Below are 22,411 nucleotides of genomic sequence, written 5' to 3' on the forward strand. Positions count from 1 at the left end.
AGAGCAACATCATTTATAAATTACTACAGTGGATACAAACCAATTCCATAACATTCCAATCCCTTTTCTTTATCACCACCATCAGCTCCAACTCGAGTATTTTCAAAATAAATAAAAATCTCACTGCAGATTTAAATTAAGAAAATCTTATGAAATAATAACACAACCAAATTAACAATTTTTAACTCACTCTAGGTTTAGTAAATCCAAAGCATCGTTATCACCAGCATTAAGATTAACTGGAGCTTTTGTTCCTTCATTTAAACAACCTTGTGATTCCCAGATAGTGGTAAGACATTCTACATTGTGTGGTCCGTAATATGTGTCACAGTTTTCAGGAAATACTGTGAAAAAAGAATCTTGGGTAATTCTACAGATAAGTTAATGTAAATGACAATAAAAACTGGTCACTTTAATGTGAAAAAATATTTTTTAATAAAGAAGAATTTAATAAGGAAGAATTAAAGCAGCATTTTAAAACATTTACCAAATCCATAGCAATTTAATTGATGATCATGATTCCCGTCATTAGCTGCTGATTTCACACCTTCCATGTTTTCTGTTATAGCTCTGTATAAAACAATATTATTGATAAATCATCAGTTGCCACCGTGACTAGTGTCTCTAGACCAGAGTAATGGCTGGAGATTTGTTGTTCTCACCATTGTGGAACATTTCGGACAAGATACTTAAAGGCAATGTCTCCAACCTAGTGGTGTTTTATGGGTTGTTTAAATTATCAACCAAATAAAAAATAACAAGAATATATCTTAAAAACACTAACAAACATACGTATGTAGTTTATTAAAAACAGCACGAAATGTATTAAACAGAACACAAGGGTTACATACATTGAATATCATTGTCCTGACACACAAGGATAAATTCATTCAGTATGAACACTACTGCAAGACTTACCGTAAATTTAAAAATTTCAAATCATCTGCATCAGCAGTCGTGAGATTGTTGGGATATCTGTAACCTTTGACCTTGCAATCCACTTCTTCCCAGATTGTGATGAGACAATCAATAGAATGAGGTCCGTGATATGAAGTGCAATTATCAGAAAACTCTGTAATAAAGTAGATTATATAAAGTTTATAATTAAAAGTTATGCTTAAAGAAGTTTGAAAACATATACAAACCAACTCCATAACATTCCAATCCTTTATCTTTATCACCACCATCAGCTTCAACTCGAATTGTTTCAAACTTTTCTAAAACCCCACTGTTTTGTGGTAAAATAAATAAAAAAATTAAATAAACAAATTACATTACAAACAATAACTGAGATTATCACAAGCCCAACCTGATATTCATTACATCTACTTCATGTAGTTCAATATGATCTAGTTTAGTTGGAGCTTTGGTTCCTTCACTTAAACAACCTTTTATAATCCACATAGTTGTAAGACATTCCACACTGTGTTTTCCATGGAATGTGTCACAATTGTCTGGAAATGCTAGTAAAACCAAAAAGCATTAAACACAAACCAAATAAAATAAAGTCTAAATTGTTTTACCGATGCCATAACAGTTCAACTGATGATCAGCATTTCCACCATCAGCTGCTGATTTAACAGCTTCCATATTTTCCCTAACACCTCTAAAAAAGACTAAAAATTAAAAACAAAATAGAATTTTCAGTAAAAACTTACCTTAAACTAAAAAATTCTAATGTATGGTTGTTTTCAGTAGTAAAGTTGTTTGGATATCTATAACCTTTGACTTTGCAATCCACCTCTTTCCAGATTGTAATAAGACAATGAACAGAATGAGGCCCATGATAAGAATCACAATTCTCAGGAAATACTGTATTATAAGACATATGTATTTACAGTTGCAGAATTATATTAAAACAAATACAAACCAAGTCCATAACATTCTAGTTCTTTATATTCATTACCACTGTGAGCTTCAAGTTGAACTAATTCGAATTTGTCCAAAACCTTACTGTGGTTAAAACAGAAATAAAATAACTCATTTGCAAACATACTTTATGATTGTATCGACATCAGGCAATTCGTGTTTAATTTGAATTAAGAAAAGTAGTATTAAGAACGCAAGAGGTCAAGTTATGAAAAAGATTAAAATAGAAGCAACAACTTAATACCAAACAGCATTTAAAAATAACTCTAGGTCTATCCAAATCTCACTATATTTAAAATGATAAATTGGAAAAGTATAATTTAGTCACAACATTAAGTCAAAAAATAGTACTTACTCTACATTCAGTTCATCCAAAGTGTCTCTTTCAGATATATCTAATTTAACTGGAGCTTTTGTTCCTTCACTTAAACAACCTTTTGATTCCCAGATAGTTGTAAGGCATTCCACACTGTGTGGTCCATAGTATGTGCTACAGTTTTGAGGAAACACTGTGGAATAATAGCATCACTACCCATACACATTATTTATGTTGTGTGTCACAATTATCTGGAATTACCGAAGTAATATATTTGTTATTAGTGTTAAAAATTCCTTATCAAAATTTAGCATTGACAATTAAGAAAAGGCAGCTTTTTACCTAAGCCATAACAATTTAATTGATGATCATCATTTCCACCATCTGCACTAGATTTTACACCTTCCATGTTTGCAGTAATATCTCTGTATACATGCAATATTTCAAAAAAAAACATAACATGTATATTAGGAGATTAAAACAGAAACTTACCTTAAATTCAAAGATTTTAAAGCATTGGAATCAGCAGTGGTAAGATTGTTGGGATGTCGGTAACCTTTGACCTTGCAATCCACTTCTTCCCAGATTGTGATAAGACAATCAATAGAGTGAGGTCCGTGATATGAAGTGCAATTATCAGGAAAAGCTTATTGAAAAAGATTTAAAAATATGTCAACATTATAATGATAATATACTTTAACATATTATTTCACTTTAATTGTGTGTGGAATAAGAAACATCGTGCAATTTAATTAAAAAATGCTAATGCTGAAAATAAGTGGTAAAATAACAGTACAAACCTATTCCATAACATTCCAATCCTTTGTCTTTATCACCACTATCAGCTTCAATTTGAACTAATTCAAATACAGATTCAACAACACTATAAGTAAATTTAGAAAAGGTTAACATACTTGTACAATAACAACAAAAAACCATAGAACATTACAAACTTAGAGACATTTCTTGTCTCATATTCCAAATATCCATCAGAGTTAATATATGATGCAATAATAACTATACTTGTCCTCGTTTACACACAAGTCAACCTATTTGGCTTGCCCATACGTAACATGTATAATCACTGCAGTGGCGCAAAATGTTATGTACACTGTTGATTTAGATATGAAGTTGAGCAAAGCAAACAACTGTTTGAGATATTGTAGTTTAAGCTATATTCACTTATACAAATTAACCGTGTCATTTTATATATATATGTATTCTATTTGAATAAGGTATTCTATTTGAAGAAGACTAAGGAAAATGCATACTGAATAAGTAGTCATGCCCACTGGTGCAACCTATATATACCGTCGCACACGAATTACCAAAAAAGATATAATCAGATACTGTTCGAGTCAGTGTAACACAGATTTAACACTGGCCAAGTCGTCCTTATAATCAAGGCTAGATATTCCAAAAGGACAATTGGGATTAGACCATATGAGCATCACAAATCCGAGCGTCACCTACTAAGGAACAACCTCAAACGCTCAACTAACTCATCAATCAACCAACTAACTATTAAGAGAAAAATAGTACTTACTCTATATTTAGTTCATCTAAAATGTCTCTTTCAGATGTATCTAGTTTAACTGGAGCTTTTGTTCCTTCACTTAAACAACCTTTTGCTTCCCAGATAGTTGTAAGGCATTCCACACTGTGTGGTCCATAGTATGTGCTACAGTTTTGAGGAAACACTGTGGAATAATATACATAACTTCTCATACGCATTGTATATGTTGCGTGTAACACTTATTTGGAAATACCGAAGTAATATATTTGTTATCAGTGTTATAAAGAAATTTATTATTGACAATTAAGAAAAAACAGCTATTTACCCAAGCCATAACAATTTAATTGATGATCATCATTTCTGCCATCTGCTGCAAATTTTACACTTTCCATGTTAGCAGTAATATCTCTGTATAAATGTAGTATTTTAAAAACATAACATGTATATTGCTACATTGAAACCAAAACATACCTTAAATTCAAAGATTTTAAAGCATTGGAATCAGCAGATGTGAGATTGTTGGGATGTCTATAACCTTTGACCTTGCAATCCACTTCTTCCCATATTGTGATCAGACAATCAATGGAGTGAGGTCCGTGATAGGAAGTGCAATTTTCAGGATAAACTAAGATAAGAAACATATAAAAAACAGTGAAAAAAATACATATACATTTACTTATTTTAAAGTGCTGGTAATAATGTACAAACCTATTCCGTAACATTCCAATCCTTTGTGTTTATCACCACTATCAGCTTCAATTTGAATTATTTCAAATATACTTCCAACAACACTGTAAGTAAATTAATAAACAGATTAACATAAATTTAGAGGAACAAAAAAAAAAACCTTTCAAACTTACTCTAGATTTAAAATTTCCAAAGCTTCCGTTTCAGCTTGATCTAGCTTAACTGGAGCTTTTGTTCCTTCAGGTAAACAACCTTCCCATTCCCAGATAGTGGTAAGACATTCCACACTGTGTGGTCCGTAATACGTGTCACAATTGTCAGGAAACACTGAAAATATAAATTAAGCAAAATGTTACTGGCTGCTTTATTTACAACATTGGTTTATTTACACAATCAAAACATTTATTCAATGAAGTTCAAAAAAAAAATATTTTACCCAAGCCATAACAATCCAATTGATTATCATCATTTCCACCATCGGCTGCTGTTTTCACTCCTTCCATGTTTGCTCTTATAGCTCTGTATGTAAACAATGTTTATTAATCTATTTTAAAGAGAACCACAAGATATTTACCTCAAAGTATAAGATTTTAAATCATCAGCATCTGTAGTTGTAAGGTTTTTGGGATATCTATAACCATTGACTTTGCAATCGACATCTTCCCATATTGTAATGAGACAGTCAATAGAATGAGGTCCGAGATAGGAAGTACAATTTTCAGGATAAACTAACATAGGAAACATATAAGAAAACAGTGAAAAAAATACATATTTATTTACTTATTTTAAAACCAAGAGTAAAAACTGTACAAACCTATTCCATAACATTCCAATCCTTTATCTTTATTACCACCATGAGCTTCAACTTGAACTAATTCGAAATTATCCAAAATATCACTAAAGTTGGAGTTAATAATTTAAGAAAATAAAAAGTTAATTACATCAAAATACAAATAACTGCAAACAAACTTACTCTACAGTGAGTAAATCCACAGCTTCTTTATCAGCATGATCTAATTTAACTGGAGCTTTGGTTCCTTCATATAAACAACCTTTCCATTCCCAGATAGTGGTAAGACATTCCACACTGTGTGGTCCGTAATACGTGTCACAATTGTCAGGAAATACTAAAAAAAATTAGATATTTTTTAGTAATTATTTCTCTAAAAAAATACTAAGGTACACCAACCCAACTTACCTAAACCATAACAATTCAATTGATGATCATCATCTCCATTTTCGGCCGCTGATTTAACAGTTAACATATTTGCTTTTATTGCTCTGTAAAAGTAAATCACTTAACTGAAAAGGTAAATTATTTCAAAACCAAAACTTACGTCAAATTTGAGGTTTTTAAAGAATCACTATCAGCGGTGGTAAGGTTGTTGGGAAATCTATAACCTTTCAGTTTGCAATCCACTTCTTCCCATATTGTGATAAGACAATCAATGGAGTGAGGTCCGTGATAGGAAGTACAATTTTCAGGATAAACTAACATAGGAAACATGTAAGTAAAAACAGTGAACAAAATAGATATATTTACTTTTTCTAAAACCAAAATTAAAAACTGTACAAACCTATTCCATAACATTCCAATCCTTTATCTTTATCACCACCATGAGCTTCAACTTGAACCAATTCGAAATTATCCAAAACCTCACTAAAGTTGGAGTTAACAATTTAAGAAAATAAAAAAGTTAATTACATCAAAATACAGATAACGGCAAACAAACTTACTCTACAGTGAGTAAATCCACAGCTTCTTTATCAGCATGATCTAATTTAACTGGAGCTTTGGTTCCTTCATTTAAACAACCTTTCCATTCCCAGATGGTTGTAAGACATTGAACACTGTGTGGTCCGTAATATGTGTCACAGTTGTCGGGAAACACTTAAAAAAAAAGATATTTCTTAGTAATTATTTCTCTGAAGAAATATTAAGGTACACTAACCCAACTTACCTAAACCATAACAATTTAATTGATGATCATCATTTCCATTTTCGGCCGCTGATTTAACAGCTAACATATTTGCTTTTATTGCTCTGTAAACACAAATCACTTAACTGAAAAGGTAAATTATTTCAAAACCAAAACTTACGTCAAATTTGAGGTTTTCAAATCCTCACAATCAGCAATGCTGAGGTTGTTGGGAAATCTATAACCTTTCAGTTTGCAATCCACTTCTTCCCATATCGTGATGAGACAATCAATAGAGTGAGGTCCGTGATAAGAATCACAATTCTCAGGATAAACTGAAAGGAAATACAATGATACGCAAACTAGTACTAACAGAATTGCTAAAAATACTGTACAAACCGATTCCATAACATTCCAATCCTTTGTCTTTGTCACCACTATCAGCTTCAATTTGAATTAATTCAAATACAGATTCAACAACACTGTAGTTAAATTTATAAAAAAATTAACAAACTCATAGAGTAACAACAAAAAAATGGAGAAAATTTAAAACTCACTCTTGGTTTAAAAATTTTAAAGCTTCCGTTTCAGCTTGATCTAGTTTAACTGGAGCTTTTGTTCCTTCACTTAAACAACCTTTTGATTCCCAGATAGTTGTAAGACATTCCACACTGTGTGGTCCTTCATATGTATCACAAGTTTCAGGAAACACTGAAAATATAAATTAGGCAAAATGTTACCAGCTGCTTCATTTACAACAAGGGCTGTGGATTTTCTCATTTTTTGTTTAACCGTTAACCGTTCAGTTTTAAGCGGTTAACTGGTTAACCAATACAAGTATGATTCCTACAAAGGCGTTTGTTTATCGCTTTTTTTTTTCTCGATTTAAAGGCAACTTTACAATGTACGTATGGACTGTGCTTGGATTACATGCGCAAACGCCCTCAATGTATAAATAATGCTTTCTTGTTCCTATTTAAACCTGCCTTAAAGCACGTACCCCGCTAAATAATGAACGTGTTTATTGAATTTATGACGCAAATAATCAACATGCAAATTGCTATTATGTCGTAAGTAATTGACAGGCTACACAATCGCTATTACAATGCAATAAATCCACATGTAAATGCCTGCTATTTCGTGAAAAACATACTGCTTAACTGCAAAAAAACATTTAGGTTATCTATTACCCCAATGTAATGTTGCAAAACTAGTTAACCTGCCGTTTTAACAATCAAGATTGCCAACCTAACCGTACTTGCAGGGCATGATAAAAGCCACAGCATCACTGCGCTCTCTGTTTTATCCCAAAGCAGCAATCCCAAAAAACAAAACATTTTACCCAAGCCATAACAATCCAATTGATTAACATCATTTCCACCATCAGCTGCTGTTTTCACTCCTTCCATGTTTGCTCTTAAAGCTCTGTATGTAAACATGTTTATTAATCTATTTTAAAGAGAACCACAAGATATTTGGAGACAAAGGATTGGAATGTTATGGAATAGGTTTGTACAGTTTTACCTCAAATTATAAGACTTTAAATCATCAGCATCTGTAGTTGTAAGGTTTTTGGGATATCTATAACCATTGACTTTGCAATCAACATCTTCCCATATCGTGATCAGACAATCAATGGAATGAGGTCCGTGATAGGAAGTACAATTTTCAGGATAAACTAAGATAAAACACATATAAATAAAAACAGTACAAAAAATACATATATTTATTTACTTTTTTTAAAACCAAAAGTAAAAACTGTACAAACCTATTCCATAACATTCCAATCCTTTGTCTATGTCACCACTATCAGCTTCAACTTGAACCAATTCAAAATTATCCAAAACCTCACTAAAGGTGGAGTTAACAATTTAAGAAAATAAAAGGTTAATTACATCAAATTAAAGATAACTGCAAACGACTTACTCTACAGTGAGCAAATCCACAGCTTCTTTATTAGCATGATCAAATTTAACTGGAGCTTTGGTTCCTTCATTTAAACAACCTTTCCATTCCCAGATGGTTGTAAGACATTGAACACTGTGTGGTCCGTAATACGTGTCACAGTTGTCAGGAAACACTAAAAAAATAAGATATTTCTTAGTAATTATTTCTCTGAAAAAATACTAAGGTACACTAACCCAACTTACCTAAACCATAACAATTCAACTGATGATCATCATCTCCATTTTCGGCCGCTGATTTAACAGCTTCCATATTTGCTTTTATTGCTCTGTAAAAGTAAATCACTTAACTAAAAAGGTAAATTATTTCAAAATCAAAACTTACGTCAAATTTAAGGTTTTCAAATCCTCACAATCAGCAATGCTGAGGTTGTTGGGAAATCTATAACCTTTCAGTTTGCAATCCACTTCTTCCCATATTGTGATAAGACAATCAATAGAGTGGGGTCCGTGATAAGAATCACAATTCTCAGGATAAACTGAAAGGAAACACATTGATAGGCAAGTTAGTACTAATAGAATTGCTGTAAACAGTGTACAAACCAATTCCATAACATTCCAATCCTTTAACTATATTTCCATCATGAGCTTCATCTTGAATGGATTGAAAATAATTCCAAATTTCACTACATTTAAAATAAGAAAATGAAAATCCTAAACAAGAAACCACAACATTTATATAAAAATTCACACTTACTCTACATTTAGTACATCTAAAATGTCTCTTTCAGCTGTGTTTAGTTTAACTGGAGCTTTTGTTCCTTCACTCAAACAGCCTATTGAGATCCAAATAGTTGTAAGGCATTCCACACTGTGTGGTCCATAGTATGTGTCACAATTCTCAGGAAACACTGAAAGAACAAGTTTTTACACTTTTTTATACAAATTATTTATTTTATGTCAAACTTATTGGGATAAACCAAAACACTAAATTTAAAACCAGTATTAAAAAGGAATCAATATTTACAGTTTAGAAAAATAAAGTATTACCAAAGCCATAACAGTTCAATTGATGATCCTCATTTCCTATGTCTGCTGCTAATTTTACACTGTCCATGTTTGCAGTAATATCTCTGTATAAATGTAATAGTACGTAACATGTATATTGCTACATTGAAACCAAAACTTACCTTAAATTCAAAGATTTCAGAGCAATGGCATCATCAGTTGTGAGATTGCTAGGATACCTATAACCTTTGACTTTGCAATCCACTTCTTCCCATATTGTGATGAGACAGTCAATGGAGTGAGGTCCATGATAGGAAGTGCAATTTCCAGGGTAAACTAAGATAGGAAACATAAAAAACATGTAAACAAGTAAAAGTTATACATTCACAAATTTAAAATCTTATAACAACATATGCACAAACCAAGTCCAAAACATTCCAATCCTTTATTTTTGTCACCACCATCAGCATCAATTCGAAACATGTTAAAACTATCCAAAACTTCACTGTGGTAAAAACAATAAAAATACAAAGTAATCAATTACATAAAGAAATGGTAATATTCCAACTAGGACTTACATAATATTAAGCAAATCCAATGCTTCTTTTTCTTCAAGATCTAAATCAACTGGAGCTTTATTTCCTTCACTCAAACAACCTTTTGATTCCCAGATAGTGGTAAGACATTCCACACTGTGTGGTCCATAGTATGCGGCACAATTTTCAGGAAACACTGAATTAAAACATAATGGAGTCATAACTAAAATGTTACTAAAAAAAAATAACAATACACCAAAAAGTTCATGTACATCTAAAAAATACAAATAAGCTTTCTCACACTTAGTTTAAAACTGCATCGAATATATTTATAGAATTCACTTAAATAACAAGAAGAAATTTCCCAAAGAAAAAAACATTCTCAGTTGCAAAACTCGTATTCAATGGGTAAATATATGAATAATATTTAAATTATTAAACATTAAGATAAGTTTTATCTAAAACCTCATTAACAAAGATAAAATAAGTAGTCCTACCTATTCCATAACAATTCAACTGATGATCATCATTTCCGCTATCTGCTGCTGATTTAACATCTTCCATATTTCCTCTTATAGCTCTATATATTCATTAGGTTAGAATTAAAAGGGCAGTTTCAAAAACTTACGTTAAATTAGTTGATTTCAAAACGTCCGCATCAGCAGTTGTTAGATTGGCAGGATATCTGTAACCTTTGACTTTGCAATCCACTTCTTTCCAGATTGTAATAAGACAATCAACGGAGTGGTATCCATGATATGAATGACAATTTTCAGGATATACTAAAATAAAATACAATAGTAGGCAATTTTTTTTTAAAAAATAGGGCTTTAATAATGTACAAACCAATTCCATAACATTCCAATCCTTTATCTATGTCACCACCATCAGCTTCCATTTGAACCGATTCAAAATTGTCCAAAACTTCACTGTTAATAAAATGGTGAAAAAGAGAAACATTTACAGACAAAAGAATGTTAAAACTTACTTCAAATTTAGCAAGTACAACATGTCATTTTCAGCAACGGATAATTTAACTGGAGCTTTTGTTCCTTCACTTAAACAACCTTTGGATTCCCAGATAGTTGTAAGACATTCCATACTATATGGTCCATAGTATGTATCACAATTTTCAGGAAATACTAAAAGGAGCAAATTGATTAATTAAACATAAACTTCATATTATTCATAGGTAAAATACATAATATATATATATATATATATATATATATAATATTATCATTATCTACCTAACTAATAATCTAGATTAGTTTACCTATTCCATAACAATTCAATTGATGATCATCACTTCCATTATCAGCTGCTGATTTGACATCTTCCATATTTTTCGTTGCAGCTCTAATATAATTACAAGATAACATTAAATTGTCATTACATTGTGTTATTAGAATATAAAGTGACCACCACTAACAATGGTATAAACAACTACCACCCTGTATAAATATTCGATTTTTCGGCAAATTAACCGATTTTAAAAAGCATCAAATTTTGGTAATCAAATGTTAGGTGCGCCAGATTTTCTAATAACTTTGCAACAAAATATATTTTTCTATTAAAATGGCAAAAACCAACCTCAAGTCTAAGTTTTTCCATATGTCAGCATCAGCAGTTGTTAGATTGCCAGGAAACTTGTAACCTTTGACCTTGCAATCTACTTCTTCCCATATCGTGATGAGACAATCAATAGAGTGAGGTCCGTGATATGAATCACAATTTTCAGGATAAACTGAAAGGTAATACAACAGTAGGGCAACATCCACCAACAGCAACAGTGGTAATAATGTACAAACCAATTCCGTAACATTCCAATCCTTTATTTTTATCACCACCATCAGCTTCAATTCGAACTATTTCAAAGTTATCCAAAACCTCACTGTGGTTGAAACGGGAGATAAGAAATTCACTTTACATAATATTATGTAACAAAAGTTATACTTACTCAACATTGAGCAAATTGGTGATGTCTCTTTCGATTGTTGTTAATTTAGGAGGGGATTTTGTTCCTTCATTCAAACAACCTTTCCATTTCCAGATAGTTGTAAGGCATTCAACACTATGTGGTCCATAATATGTGTCACAATTTTCAGGAAAAGCTGTAAAATAAAATTAGGTAAATAACAATGCAATAAATAATAATTATTACTAATTAAACTATGCATAATATACATACCCTAAAAAACTTATGGTTGATATTTTCATTACAGTCATGCAATAAGTACTGATGTACAGCATAACTTGTAAATGTGCATTATAACTTAAGTAAATGTGCATTATAACTTAAGTAAATGTGTATTATAACTTAAGTAAATGTGCATTATAACTTAAGTAAATGTGCATTATAACTTAAGTAAATGTGTATTATAACTTAAGTAAATGTGCATTATAACTTAAGTAAATGTGTATTATAACTTAAGTAAATGTGCATTATAACTTAAGTAAATGTGCATTATAACTTAAGTAAATGTGCATTATAACTTAAGTAAATGTGCATTACAACTCAAGTAAATGTGCATTATAAGTCCAGTATAAATTTAAAAAATCATTGCCTCATTTACAAAGATAAAAAACTAATTTGACCTATTCCATAACAGTTCAATTGATGATCATCATTCCCATCATCAGCTGCTGATTTCACAGTTTCCATATCTTCTATTATTGCTCTTTAAAAAAAAAATCTTAAATAAAAAGAAAAATTATTACAAAACCAAAACTTACGTCAAATTTGAGGTTTTTAAAGAATCGCTATCAGCTGTGGTGAGGTTGTTGGGAAATCTATAACCTTTTAGTTTGCAATCCACTTCCTCCCAAATTGTGATGAGACAATCAATAGAGTGGGGTCCGTGATAAGAATAACAATTTTCAGGATAAACTGAAAGGTAATACAATAGTAGGACAACATCCACCAATAGCAACGGTGGTAATAATGTACAAACCAATTCCATAACATTCCAATCCTTTATTTTTGTCACCACCATGAGCTTCAACTTGAACTAATTCGAAATTATCCAAAACCTCACTAAAGTTGGAGTTAACATTTTAGGGAAATAAAAGGTTAATTACATCAAAATACAGATAACTGCGAACAAACTTACTCTAAACTGAGCAAATCCACAGCTTCTTTATCAGCATGATCCAATTTAACTGGGGCTTTGGTTCCTTTATTTAAACAACCTTTCCATTCCCAGATGGTTGTAAGACATTGAACACTGTGAGGTCCATAATATGTGTCACAATTGTCTGGAAATACTAAAACGGGAGTTAAAACAATACCTTACTTATACTTACTGATTAGTTCTTTGTAATACGCTGAAACAACAAACATACAAGTCAACTTACCCAAGCCATAACAATTTAACTGATGATCGTCATTTCCGCCATCTGCTGCAAATTTTACACTTTCCATGTTTTTCCTTACAGCTCTGTAAAAAAGCGTTATATTTTGAAGGGGAATTTTAAATTAAAACACTGAACTCACGTCAAATTCATAAATTTCAGAGCATCAGCACCATCAGTGGTCAGGTTGCTAGGGTATCTATAACCTTTGACTTTGCAATCCACTTCTTCCCAAATTGTGATGAGACAGTCAATAGAATGAGGTCCGTGGTAAGAATAACAATTTTCAGGATAAACTGGAAGATAACACAATAGTAGGACAACATCCACCAACGGTGGTAATAATGTACAAACCAATTCCGTAACATTCCAATCCTTTATTTTTGTCACCACCATGAGCTTCAACTTGAACTAATTCGAAATTATCCAAAACCTCACTAAAGTTGGAGTTAACATTTTAGGAAAATAAAAGGTTAATTACATCAAATTACAGATAACTGCAAACAAACTTACTCTACAGTGAGCAAATCCACAGCTTCTTTATCAGCATGATCCAATTTAACTGGGGCTTTGGTTCCTTTATTTAAACAACCTTTCCATTCCCAAATGGTTGTAAGACATTGAACACTGTGTGGTCCATAATATGTGTCACAATTGTCTGGAAATACTAAAATGGGAGTTAAAACAATACCTTGCTTACTGGTTAGTTCTTTGTAATATGCTGAAAGAACAAACATACAAGTCAACTTACCCAAGCCATAACAATTTAACTGATGATCGTCATTTCCGCCATCTGCTGCTAATTTTACACTTTCCATGTTTTTCCTTACAGCTCTGTAAAAAAAAGCGCAATATATTTTGAAGGGGAATTTTAAATTAAAACACTGAACTCACGTCAAATTCATAAATTTCAGAGCATCAGCACCAGCAGTGGTCAGGTTGCTAGGGTATCTATAACCTTTGACTTTGCAATCCACTTCTTCCCAAATTGTGATGAGACAGTCAATAGAATGAGGTCCGTGGTAAGAATAACAATTTTCAGGATAAACTGGAAGATAACACAATAGTAGGACAACATCCACCAACGGTGGTAATAATGTACAAACCAATTCCATAACATTCCAATCCTTTATCTTTGTCACCACCATGAGCTTCGACTTGAACTAATTCGAAATTATCCAAAACCTCACTAAAGTTGGAGTTAACATTTTAGGAAAATAAAAGGTTAATTACATCAAATTACAGATAACTGGAAACAAACTTACTCTACAGTGAGCAAATCCACAGCTTCTTTATCAGCATGATCTAATTTAACTGGGGCTCTGGTTCCTTCATTTAAACAACCTTTCCATTCCCAGATGGTTGTAAGACATTGAACACTGTGTGGTCCGTAATATGTGTCACAGTTGTCGGGAAATACTAAAACAGGAGTAAAATCAATACCTTACTTACTGATTAGTTTTTTGTAATACAATGAAAAAACAAAAATACTACAACTCAACTTACCCAAGCCATAACAATTTAACTGGTGATCATCATTTCCGTCATCTGCTGCTAATTTTACACTTTCCATATTTCCTCTGACAGCACTGTAATAAAAACGTCATATATTGGATGCCTATATTATGTTTAAAAATTAGGCTCACGTCAAGTTCATGGATTTCAAAGCATCTGCATCAGCAGTTGTTAGATTGCCAGGATATCTGAAACCTTTGACTTTGCAATCCACTTCTTTCCAAATTGTAATAAGACAATCAATGGAGTGGTATCCATGATATGAATGACAATTTTCAGGATATACTAAAATGAAATGCAATAGTAGGACAACTTGCATCAATAGAAGTGCTATAAATATTGTACAAACCAATTCCGTAACATTCCAATCCTTTAACTTTATTTCCACCGTGAGCTTCAACTTGGACTAATTCAAAATTATCCAAAACTTGTCTGTATTTAGAATAGAACATACAGAAACTTGTAAAAATAACATTCAATGTTTACATACTCTACAGTCAGTAAATCCAAGGCCTCTGTTTCATTTGTTTCTAATTTAACTGGAGCTTTTGTTCCTTCACCTAAACAACCTTTCCATTCCCAGATTGTGGTAAGACATTCCACACTGTGTGGTCCGTAATATGTGTCACAATTGTCAGGAAAAACTAAGGAACAAATACATGTCTTTTAACGTATATACAGTAAAAAACGTACCGTTAAATTAAAACCCCATTTTAAATAAAAAACAATGTACCTAAGCCATAACAATTCAATTGATGATCATCATCTCCATTTTCGGCTGCTGATTTAACAGCTAACATACTTGCTTTTATTGCTCTGTAAACATAAATCACTTAATTAAAAAGGTAAATTATTTCAAAACCAAAACTTACGTCAAATTTGAGGTTTTTAAAGAATCACTATCGGCGGTGGTAAGGTTGTTGGGAAATCTATAACCTTTCAATTTGCAATCCACTTCCTTCCAAATTGTGATGAGACAATCAATAGAGTGGGGTCCGTGATAAGAATCACAATTCTCAGGATAAACTAAAAGGTAATACAATAGTAGGGCAACATCCACCAATAGCAACGGTGGTAATAATGTACAAACCAATTCCGTAACATTCCAATCCTTTATTTTTGTCACCACCATGAGCTTCAACTTGAACCAATTCGAAATTATCCAAAACCTCACTAAAGTTGGAGTTAAAAATTTAGGAAAAAAAAGGTTAATTACATCAAAATACAGATAACTGCAAACAAACTTACTCTACAGTGAGCAAATCCACAGCTTCTTTATCAGCATGATCTAATTTAACTGGGGCTCTGGTTCCTTCATTTAAACAACCTTTCCATTCCCAGATGGTTGTAAGACATTGAACACTGTGTGGTCCGTAATATGTGTCACAGTTGTCGGGAAATACTAAAACAGGAGTAAAATCAATACCTTGCTTACTGATTAGTTCTTTGTAATACGCTGAAAAAACAAACATACAAGTCAACTTACCCAAACCATAACAATTTAACTGATGATCGTCATTTCCACCATCTGCTGCTAATTTTACACTTTCCATGTTTTTTCTTACAGCTCTGTAAAAAAGCGCAATATATTTTGAAGGGGAATTTTAAATTAAAACACTGAACTCACGTCAAATTCATAAATTTCAGAGCATCAGCACCAGCAGTGGTCAGGTTGCTAGGGTATCTATAACCTTTGACTTTGCAATCCACTTCTTCCCAAATTGTGATGAGACAGTCAATAGAATGAGGTCCGTGGTAAGAATAACAATTTTCAGGATAAACTGGAAGATAACACAATAGTAGGACAACATCCACCAATAGCAACGGTGGTAATAATGTACAAACCAATTCCATAACATTCCAATCCTTTATCTTTGTCACCACCATGAGCTTCGACTTGAACTAATTCGAAATTATCCAAAACCTCACTAAAGTTGGAGTTAAAAATTTAGGAAAATAAAAGGTTAATTACATCAAATTACAGATAACTGCAAACAAACTTACTCTACAGTGAGCAAATCCACAGCTTCTTTATCAGCATGATCTAATTTAACTGGGGCTCTGGTTCCTTCATTTAAACAACCTTTCCATTCCCAGATGGTTGTAAGACATTGAACACTGTGTGGTCCGTAATATGTGTCACAGTTGTCGGGAAATACTAAAACAGGAGTAAAATCAATACCTTACTTACTGATTAGTTCTTTGTAATACAATGAAAAAACAAAAATACCACAACTCAACTTACCCAAGCCATAACAATTTAACTGATGATCATCATTTCCGCCATCTGCTGCTAATTTTACACTTTCCATATCTCCTCTGACAGCACTGTAATAAAAACGTCATATATTGGATGCCTATATTATGTTTAAAAATTAGGCTCACGTCAAGTTCATGGATTTCAAAGCATCTGCATCAGCAGTTGTTAGATTGCCAGGATATCTGTAACCTTTGACTTTGCAATCCACTTCTTTCCAAATTGTAATAAGACAATCAATGGAGTGGTATCGATGATATGAATGACAATTTTCAGGATATACTAAAATGAAATGCAATAGTAGGACAACTTGCATCAATAGAAGTGCTATAAATATTGTACAAACCAATTCCGTAACATTCCAATCCTTTAACTTTATTTCCACCGTGAGCTTCAACTTGGACTAATTCAAAATTATCCAAAACTTGTCTGTATTTAGAATAGAACATACAGAAACTTGTAAAAATAACATTCAATTTTTACATACTCTACAGTCAGTAAATCCAAGGCCTCTGTTTCATTTGTTTCTAATTTAACTGGAGCTTTTGTTCCTTCACCTAAACAACCTTTCCATTCCCAGATTGTGGTAAGACATTCCACACTGTGTGGTCCGTAATATGTGTCACAATTGTCAGGAAAAACTAAGGAACAAATACATGTCTTTTAACGTATATACAGTAAAAAACGTACCGTTAAAATAAAACCCCATTTAAAAAAAAAAACAATGTACCTAAGCCATAACAATTCAATTGATGATCATCATCTCCATTTTCGGCCGCTGATTTAACAGCTAACATATTTGCTTTTATTGCTCTGTAAACATAAATCACTTAATTGAAAAGGTAAATTATTTCAAAACCAAAACTTACGTCAAATTTGAGGTTTTTAAAGAATCACTATCGGCGGTGGTAAGGTTATTGGGAAATCTATAACCTTTCAATTTGCAATCCACTTCCTTCCAAATTGTGATGAGACAATCAATAGGGTGGGGTCCGTGATAAGAATCACAATTCTCAGGATAAACTAAAAGGTAATACAATAGTAGGGCAACATCCACCAATAGCAACGGTGGTAATAATGTACAAACCAATTCCGTAACATTCCAATCCTTTATTTTTGTCACCACCATGAGCTTCAACTTGAACTAATTCGAAATTATCCAAAACCTCACTAAAGTTGGAGTTAAAAATTTAGAAAAAAAAGAAGTTAATTACATCAAAATACAGATAACTGCAAACAAACTTACTCTACAGTGAGCAAATCCACAGCTTCTTTATCAGCATGATCCAATTTAATTGGGGCTTTGGTTCCTTTATTTAAACAACCTTTCCATTTCCAAATGGTTGTAAGACATTGAACACTGTGTGGTCCATAATATGTGTCACAATTGTCTGGAAATACTAAAATGGGAGTTAAAACAATACCTTGCTTACTGATTAGTTCTTTGTAATACGCTGAAAAAACAAACATACAAGTCAACTTACCCAAGCCATAACAATTTAACTGATGATCGTCATTTCCACCATCTGCTGCTAATTTTACACTTTCCATGTTTTTCCTTACAGCCCTGTAAAAAAAGCGCAATATATTTTAAAGGGGAATTTTAAATTAAAACACTGAACTCACGTCAAATTCATAAATTTCAGAGCATCAGCACCAGCAGTGGTCAGGTTGCTAGGGTATCTATAACCTATGACTTTGCAATCCACTTCTTCCCAAATTGTGATGAGACAGTCAATAGAATGAGGTCCGTGGTAAGAATAACAATTTTCAGGATAAACTGGAAGATAACACAATAGTAGGACAACATCCACCAATAGCAACGGTGGTAATAATGTACAAACCAATTCCATAACATTCCAATCCTTTATCTTTGTCACCACCATGAGCTTCGACTTGAACTAATTCGAAATTATCCAAAACCTCACTAAAGTTGGAATTAACATTTTAAGAAAATAAAAGGTTAATTACATCAAATTACAGATAACTGCAAACAAACTTACTCTACAGTGAGCAAATCCACAGCTTCTTTATCAGCATGATCTAATTTAACTGGGCTCTGGTTCCTTCATTTAAACAACCTTTCCATTCCCAGATGGTTGTAAGACATTGAACACTGTGTGGTCCGTAATATGTGTCACAGTTGTCGGGAAATACTAAAACAGGAGTAAAATCAATACCTTACTTACTGATTAGTTCTTTGTAATACAATGAAAAAACAAAAATACCACAACTCAACTTACCCAAGCCATAACAATTTAACTGATGATCATCATTTCCGCCATCTGCTGCTAATTTTACACTTTCCATATCTCCTCTGACAGCACTGTAATAAAAACGTCATATATTGGATGCCTATATTATGTTTAAAAATTAGGCTCACGTCAAGTTCATGGATTTCAAAGCATCTGCATCGGCAGTTGTTAGATTGCCAGGATATCTGTAACCTTTGACTTTGCAATCCACTTCTTTCCAAATTGTAATAAGACAATCAATGGAGTGGTATCCATGATATGAATGACAATTTTCAGGATATACTAAAATGAAATGCAATAGTAGGACAACTTGCATCAATAGAAGTGCTATAAATATTGTACAAACCAATTCCGTAACATTCCAATCCTTTAACTTTATTTCCACCGTGAGCTTCAACTTGGACTAATTCAAAATTATCCAAAACTTGTCTGTATTTAGAATAGAACATACAGAAACTTGTAAAAATAACATTCAATGTTTACATACTCTACAGTCAGTAAATCCAAGGCCTCTGTTTCATTTGTTTCTAATTTAACTGGAGCTTTTGTTCCTTCACCTAAACAACCTTTCCATTCCCAGATTGTGGTAAGACATTCCACACTGTGTGGTCCGTAATATGTGTCACAATTGTCAGGAAAAACTAAGGAACAAATACATGTCTTTTAACGTATATACAGTAAAAAACGTACCGTTAAAATAAAACCCCATTTAAAAAAAACAACAATGTACCTAAGCCATAACAATTCAATTGATGATCATCATCTCCATTTTCGGCTGCTGATTTAACAGTTAACATATTTGCTTTTATTGCTCTGTAAACATAAATTACTTAATTGAAAAGGTAAATTATTTTAAAACCAAAACTTACGTCAAATTTGAGGTTTTTAAAGAATCACTATCGGCGGTGGTAAGGTTATTGGGAAATCTATAACCTTTCAATTTGCAATCCACTTCCTTCCAAATTGTGATGAGACAATCAATAGAGTGGGGTCCGTGATAAGAATCACAATTCTCAGGATAAACTAAAAGGTAATACAATAGTAGGGCAACATCCACCAACAGCAACGGTGGTAATAATGTACAAACCAATTCCATAACATTCCAATCCTTTATTTTTGTCACCACCATGAGCCTCAACTTGAACTAATTCGAAATTATCCAAAACCTCACTAAAGTTGGAGTTAAAAATTTAGGAAAAAAAAAGGTTAATTACATCAAAATACAGATAACTGCAAACAAACTTACTCTACAGTGAGCAAATCCACAGCTTCTTTATCAGCATGATCCAATTTAACTGGGGCTTTGGTTCCTTTATTTAAACAACCTTTCCATTCCCAAATGGTTGTAAGACATTGAACACTGTGTGGTCCATAATATGTGTCACAATTGTCTGGAAATACTAAAATGGGAGTTAAAACAATACCTTGCTTACTGATTAGTTCTTTGTAATACGCTGAAAAAACAAACATACAAGTCAACTTACCCAAGCCATAACAATTTAACTGATGATCGTCATTTCCACCATCTGCTGCTAATTTTACACTTTCCATGTTTTTTCTTACAGCTCTGTAAAAAAAGTGCAATATATTTTGAAGGGAATTTTAAATTAAAACACTGAACTCACGTCAAATTCATAAATTTCAGAGCATCAGCACCAGCAGTGGTCAGGTTGCTAGGGTATCTATAACCTTTGACTTTGCAATCCACTTCTTCCCAAATTGTGATGAGACAGTCAATAGAATGAGGTCCGTGGTAAGAATAACAATTTTCAGGATAAACTGGAAGATAACACAATAGTAGGACAACATTCACCAATAGCAACGGTGGTAATAATGTACAAACCAATTCCATAACATTCCAATCCTTTATCTTTGTCACCACCATGAGCTTCGACTTGAACTAATTCGAAATTATCCAAAACCTCACTAAAGTTGGAGTTAACATTTTAGGAAAATAAAAGGTTAATTACATCAAATTACAGATAACTGCAAACAAACTTACTCTACAGTGAGCAAATCCACAGCTTCTTTATCAGCATGATCTAATTTAACTGGGGCTCTGGTTCCTTCATTTAAACAACCTTTCCATTCCCAGATGGTTGTAAGACATTGAACACTGTGTGGTCCGTAATATGTGTCACAGTTGTCAGGAAATACTAAAACAGGAGTAAAATCAATACCTTACTTACTGATTAGTTCTTTGTAATACAATGAAAAAACAAAAATACCACAACTCAACTTACCCAAGCCATAACAATTTAACTGATGATCATCATTTCCGCCATCTGCTGCTAATTTTACACTTTCCATATCTCCTCTGACAGCACTGTAATAAAAACGTCATATATTGGATGCCTATATTATGTTTAAAAATTAGGCTCACGTCAAGTTCATGGATTTCAAAGCATCTGCATCAGCAGTTGTTAGATTGCCAGGATATCTGTAACCTTTGACTTTGCAATCCACTTCTTTCCAAATTGTAATAAGACAATCAATGGAGTGGTATCCATGATATGAATGACAATTTTCAGGATATACTAAAATGAAATGCAATAGTAGGACAACTTGCATCAATAGAAGTGCTATAAACATTGTACAAACCAATTCCGTAACATTCCAATCCTTTAACCTTATTTCCACCGTGAGCTTCAACTTGGACTAATTCAAAATTATCCAAAACTTGTCTGTATTTAGAATAGAACATACAGAAACTTGTAAAAATAACATTCAATGTTTACATACTCTACAGTCAGTAAATCCAAGGCCTCTGTTTCATTTGTTTCTAATTTAACTGGAGCTTTTGTTCCTTCACCTAAACAACCTTTCCATTCCCAGATAGTGGTAAGACATTCCACACTGTGTGGTCCGTAATATGTGTCACAATTGTCAGGAAAAACTAAGAACAAATACATGTCTTTTAACGCATATACAGTAAAAAACGTACCGTTAAAATAAAACCCCATTTAAAAAAAAAAACAATGTACCTAAGCCATAACAATTCAATTGATGATCATCATCTCCATTTTCGGCTGCTGATTTAACAGCTAACATATTTGTTTTATTGCTCTGTAAACATAAATCACTTAATTGAAAAGGTAAATTATTTCAAAACCAAAACTTACGTCAAATTTGAGGTTTTTAAAGAATCACTATCGGCGGTGGTAAGGTTGTTGGGAAATCTATAACCTTTCAATTTGCAATCCACTTCCTTCCAAATTGTGATGAGACAATCAATAGAGTGGGGTCCGTGATAAGAATCACAATTCTCAGGATAA

The 22,411-nt window shown here is 32.5% G+C and overlaps 9 protein-coding genes and 2 long non-coding RNA genes across 12 annotated transcripts; all 11 read right to left on the reverse strand.

The window, feature by feature from the left end:
- Positions 1–14: 14 nt before the first annotated feature.
- On the reverse strand, positions 15–3,237 carry LOC149724380 (uncharacterized). The gene is made up of 13 exons (XM_089893178.1): positions 2,986–3,237; positions 2,678–2,831; positions 2,528–2,610; positions 2,225–2,378; positions 1,871–1,953; positions 1,659–1,812; positions 1,524–1,606; positions 1,310–1,463; positions 1,146–1,228; positions 919–1,072; positions 488–570; positions 191–344; positions 15–123 (listed from the first exon to the last, which is right to left on the reverse strand). Exons 1-13 carry the CDS (start codon positions 3,122–3,124, stop codon positions 24–26), a joined length of 1,578 nt encoding a protein of 525 aa, XP_089749304.1. The 5' UTR covers positions 3,125–3,237; the 3' UTR covers positions 15–23.
- Positions 3,238–3,371: 134 nt separating this feature from the next.
- Positions 3,372–4,382, reverse strand: LOC149724381 (uncharacterized). The gene is made up of 3 exons (XM_089893184.1): positions 4,173–4,382; positions 4,027–4,109; positions 3,372–3,885 (listed from the first exon to the last, which is right to left on the reverse strand). Exons 1-3 carry the CDS (start codon positions 4,340–4,342, stop codon positions 3,728–3,730), a joined length of 411 nt encoding a protein of 136 aa, XP_089749310.1. The 5' UTR covers positions 4,343–4,382; the 3' UTR covers positions 3,372–3,727.
- LOC149724382 (uncharacterized) lies at positions 4,378–6,269 on the reverse strand. The gene is made up of 8 exons (XM_089893183.1): positions 5,726–6,269; positions 5,587–5,669; positions 5,362–5,515; positions 5,203–5,285; positions 4,963–5,116; positions 4,825–4,907; positions 4,562–4,715; positions 4,378–4,492 (listed from the first exon to the last, which is right to left on the reverse strand). The coding sequence occupies exons 1-8, from the start codon at positions 5,977–5,979 to the stop codon at positions 4,378–4,380; spliced, it is 1,080 nt and encodes a 359-aa protein (XP_089749309.1). The 5' UTR covers positions 5,980–6,269.
- Positions 6,270–6,424: 155 nt separating this feature from the next.
- On the reverse strand, positions 6,425–7,966 carry LOC149724383 (uncharacterized). Its single transcript, XM_089893179.1, has 5 exons — positions 7,832–7,966; positions 7,650–7,732; positions 6,865–7,018; positions 6,707–6,789; positions 6,425–6,432 (listed from the first exon to the last, which is right to left on the reverse strand). The coding sequence occupies exons 2-5, from the start codon at positions 7,714–7,716 to the stop codon at positions 6,425–6,427; spliced, it is 312 nt and encodes a 103-aa protein (XP_089749305.1). The 5' UTR covers positions 7,717–7,732; positions 7,832–7,966.
- LOC149724384 (uncharacterized) lies at positions 7,828–10,370 on the reverse strand. Of its 2 annotated transcripts, none has more exons than XM_089893175.1 (8): positions 10,253–10,370; positions 9,798–9,951; positions 9,642–9,724; positions 9,402–9,555; positions 9,262–9,344; positions 8,969–9,122; positions 8,076–8,158; positions 7,828–7,985 (listed from the first exon to the last, which is right to left on the reverse strand). In XM_089893175.1, exons 1-8 carry the CDS (start codon positions 10,317–10,319, stop codon positions 7,828–7,830), a joined length of 936 nt encoding a protein of 311 aa, XP_089749301.1. In that variant the 5' UTR covers positions 10,320–10,370. The 2 variants fall into 2 exon arrangements, 1 of the variants encoding a protein (XP_089749301.1); XR_016386712.1 differs by lacking the exons at positions 7,828–7,985; positions 8,076–8,158 and adding exons at positions 8,459–8,540; positions 8,597–8,897.
- Positions 10,371–10,379: 9 nt separating this feature from the next.
- Positions 10,380–12,420, reverse strand: LOC149724385 (uncharacterized). The gene is made up of 8 exons (XM_089893174.1): positions 12,354–12,420; positions 11,716–11,869; positions 11,567–11,649; positions 11,349–11,502; positions 11,032–11,114; positions 10,744–10,897; positions 10,602–10,684; positions 10,380–10,537 (listed from the first exon to the last, which is right to left on the reverse strand). Exons 1-8 carry the CDS (start codon positions 12,418–12,420, stop codon positions 10,380–10,382), a joined length of 936 nt encoding a protein of 311 aa, XP_089749300.1.
- Positions 12,421–13,395: 975 nt separating this feature from the next.
- LOC149724386 (uncharacterized) lies at positions 13,396–14,697 on the reverse strand. Its single transcript, XM_089893181.1, has 7 exons — positions 14,616–14,697; positions 14,375–14,528; positions 14,216–14,298; positions 14,004–14,157; positions 13,861–13,943; positions 13,623–13,776; positions 13,396–13,546 (listed from the first exon to the last, which is right to left on the reverse strand). Exons 1-7 carry the CDS (start codon positions 14,680–14,682, stop codon positions 13,396–13,398), a joined length of 846 nt encoding a protein of 281 aa, XP_089749307.1. The 5' UTR covers positions 14,683–14,697.
- Positions 14,698–15,852: 1,155 nt separating this feature from the next.
- LOC149724387 (uncharacterized) lies at positions 15,853–17,857 on the reverse strand. The gene is made up of 9 exons (XM_089893182.1): positions 17,612–17,857; positions 17,369–17,522; positions 17,228–17,310; positions 17,010–17,163; positions 16,870–16,952; positions 16,629–16,782; positions 16,470–16,552; positions 16,252–16,405; positions 15,853–16,193 (listed from the first exon to the last, which is right to left on the reverse strand). The coding sequence occupies exons 1-9, from the start codon at positions 17,676–17,678 to the stop codon at positions 15,869–15,871; spliced, it is 1,257 nt and encodes a 418-aa protein (XP_089749308.1). The 5' UTR covers positions 17,679–17,857; the 3' UTR covers positions 15,853–15,868.
- Positions 17,858–18,128: 271 nt separating this feature from the next.
- LOC149724388 (uncharacterized) lies at positions 18,129–18,932 on the reverse strand. Its single transcript, XR_016386714.1, has 4 exons — positions 18,885–18,932; positions 18,726–18,808; positions 18,366–18,661; positions 18,129–18,281 (listed from the first exon to the last, which is right to left on the reverse strand). It is a non-coding gene; the product is annotated as an uncharacterized LOC149724388 (long non-coding RNA).
- A 3-nt stretch (positions 18,933–18,935) lies between these two features.
- LOC149724389 (uncharacterized) lies at positions 18,936–19,833 on the reverse strand. The gene is made up of 3 exons (XR_016386713.1): positions 19,624–19,833; positions 19,125–19,565; positions 18,936–19,037 (listed from the first exon to the last, which is right to left on the reverse strand). It is a non-coding gene; the product is annotated as an uncharacterized LOC149724389 (long non-coding RNA).
- A 95-nt stretch (positions 19,834–19,928) lies between these two features.
- LOC149724390 (uncharacterized) lies at positions 19,929–21,750 on the reverse strand. Its single transcript, XM_089893173.1, has 8 exons — positions 21,520–21,750; positions 21,380–21,462; positions 21,139–21,292; positions 20,980–21,062; positions 20,762–20,915; positions 20,621–20,703; positions 20,383–20,536; positions 19,929–20,306 (listed from the first exon to the last, which is right to left on the reverse strand). The coding sequence occupies exons 1-8, from the start codon at positions 21,726–21,728 to the stop codon at positions 20,150–20,152; spliced, it is 1,077 nt and encodes a 358-aa protein (XP_089749299.1). The 5' UTR covers positions 21,729–21,750; the 3' UTR covers positions 19,929–20,149.
- Positions 21,751–22,411: the final 661 nt, after the last annotated feature.

The sequence above is a fragment of the Ciona robusta genome, unplaced genomic scaffold, assembly GCF_009617815.1.
Source record: "Ciona robusta unplaced genomic scaffold, ASM961781v2 AP042733.1".
Taxonomy (NCBI): Eukaryota; Metazoa; Chordata; class Ascidiacea; order Phlebobranchia; family Cionidae; genus Ciona; species Ciona robusta.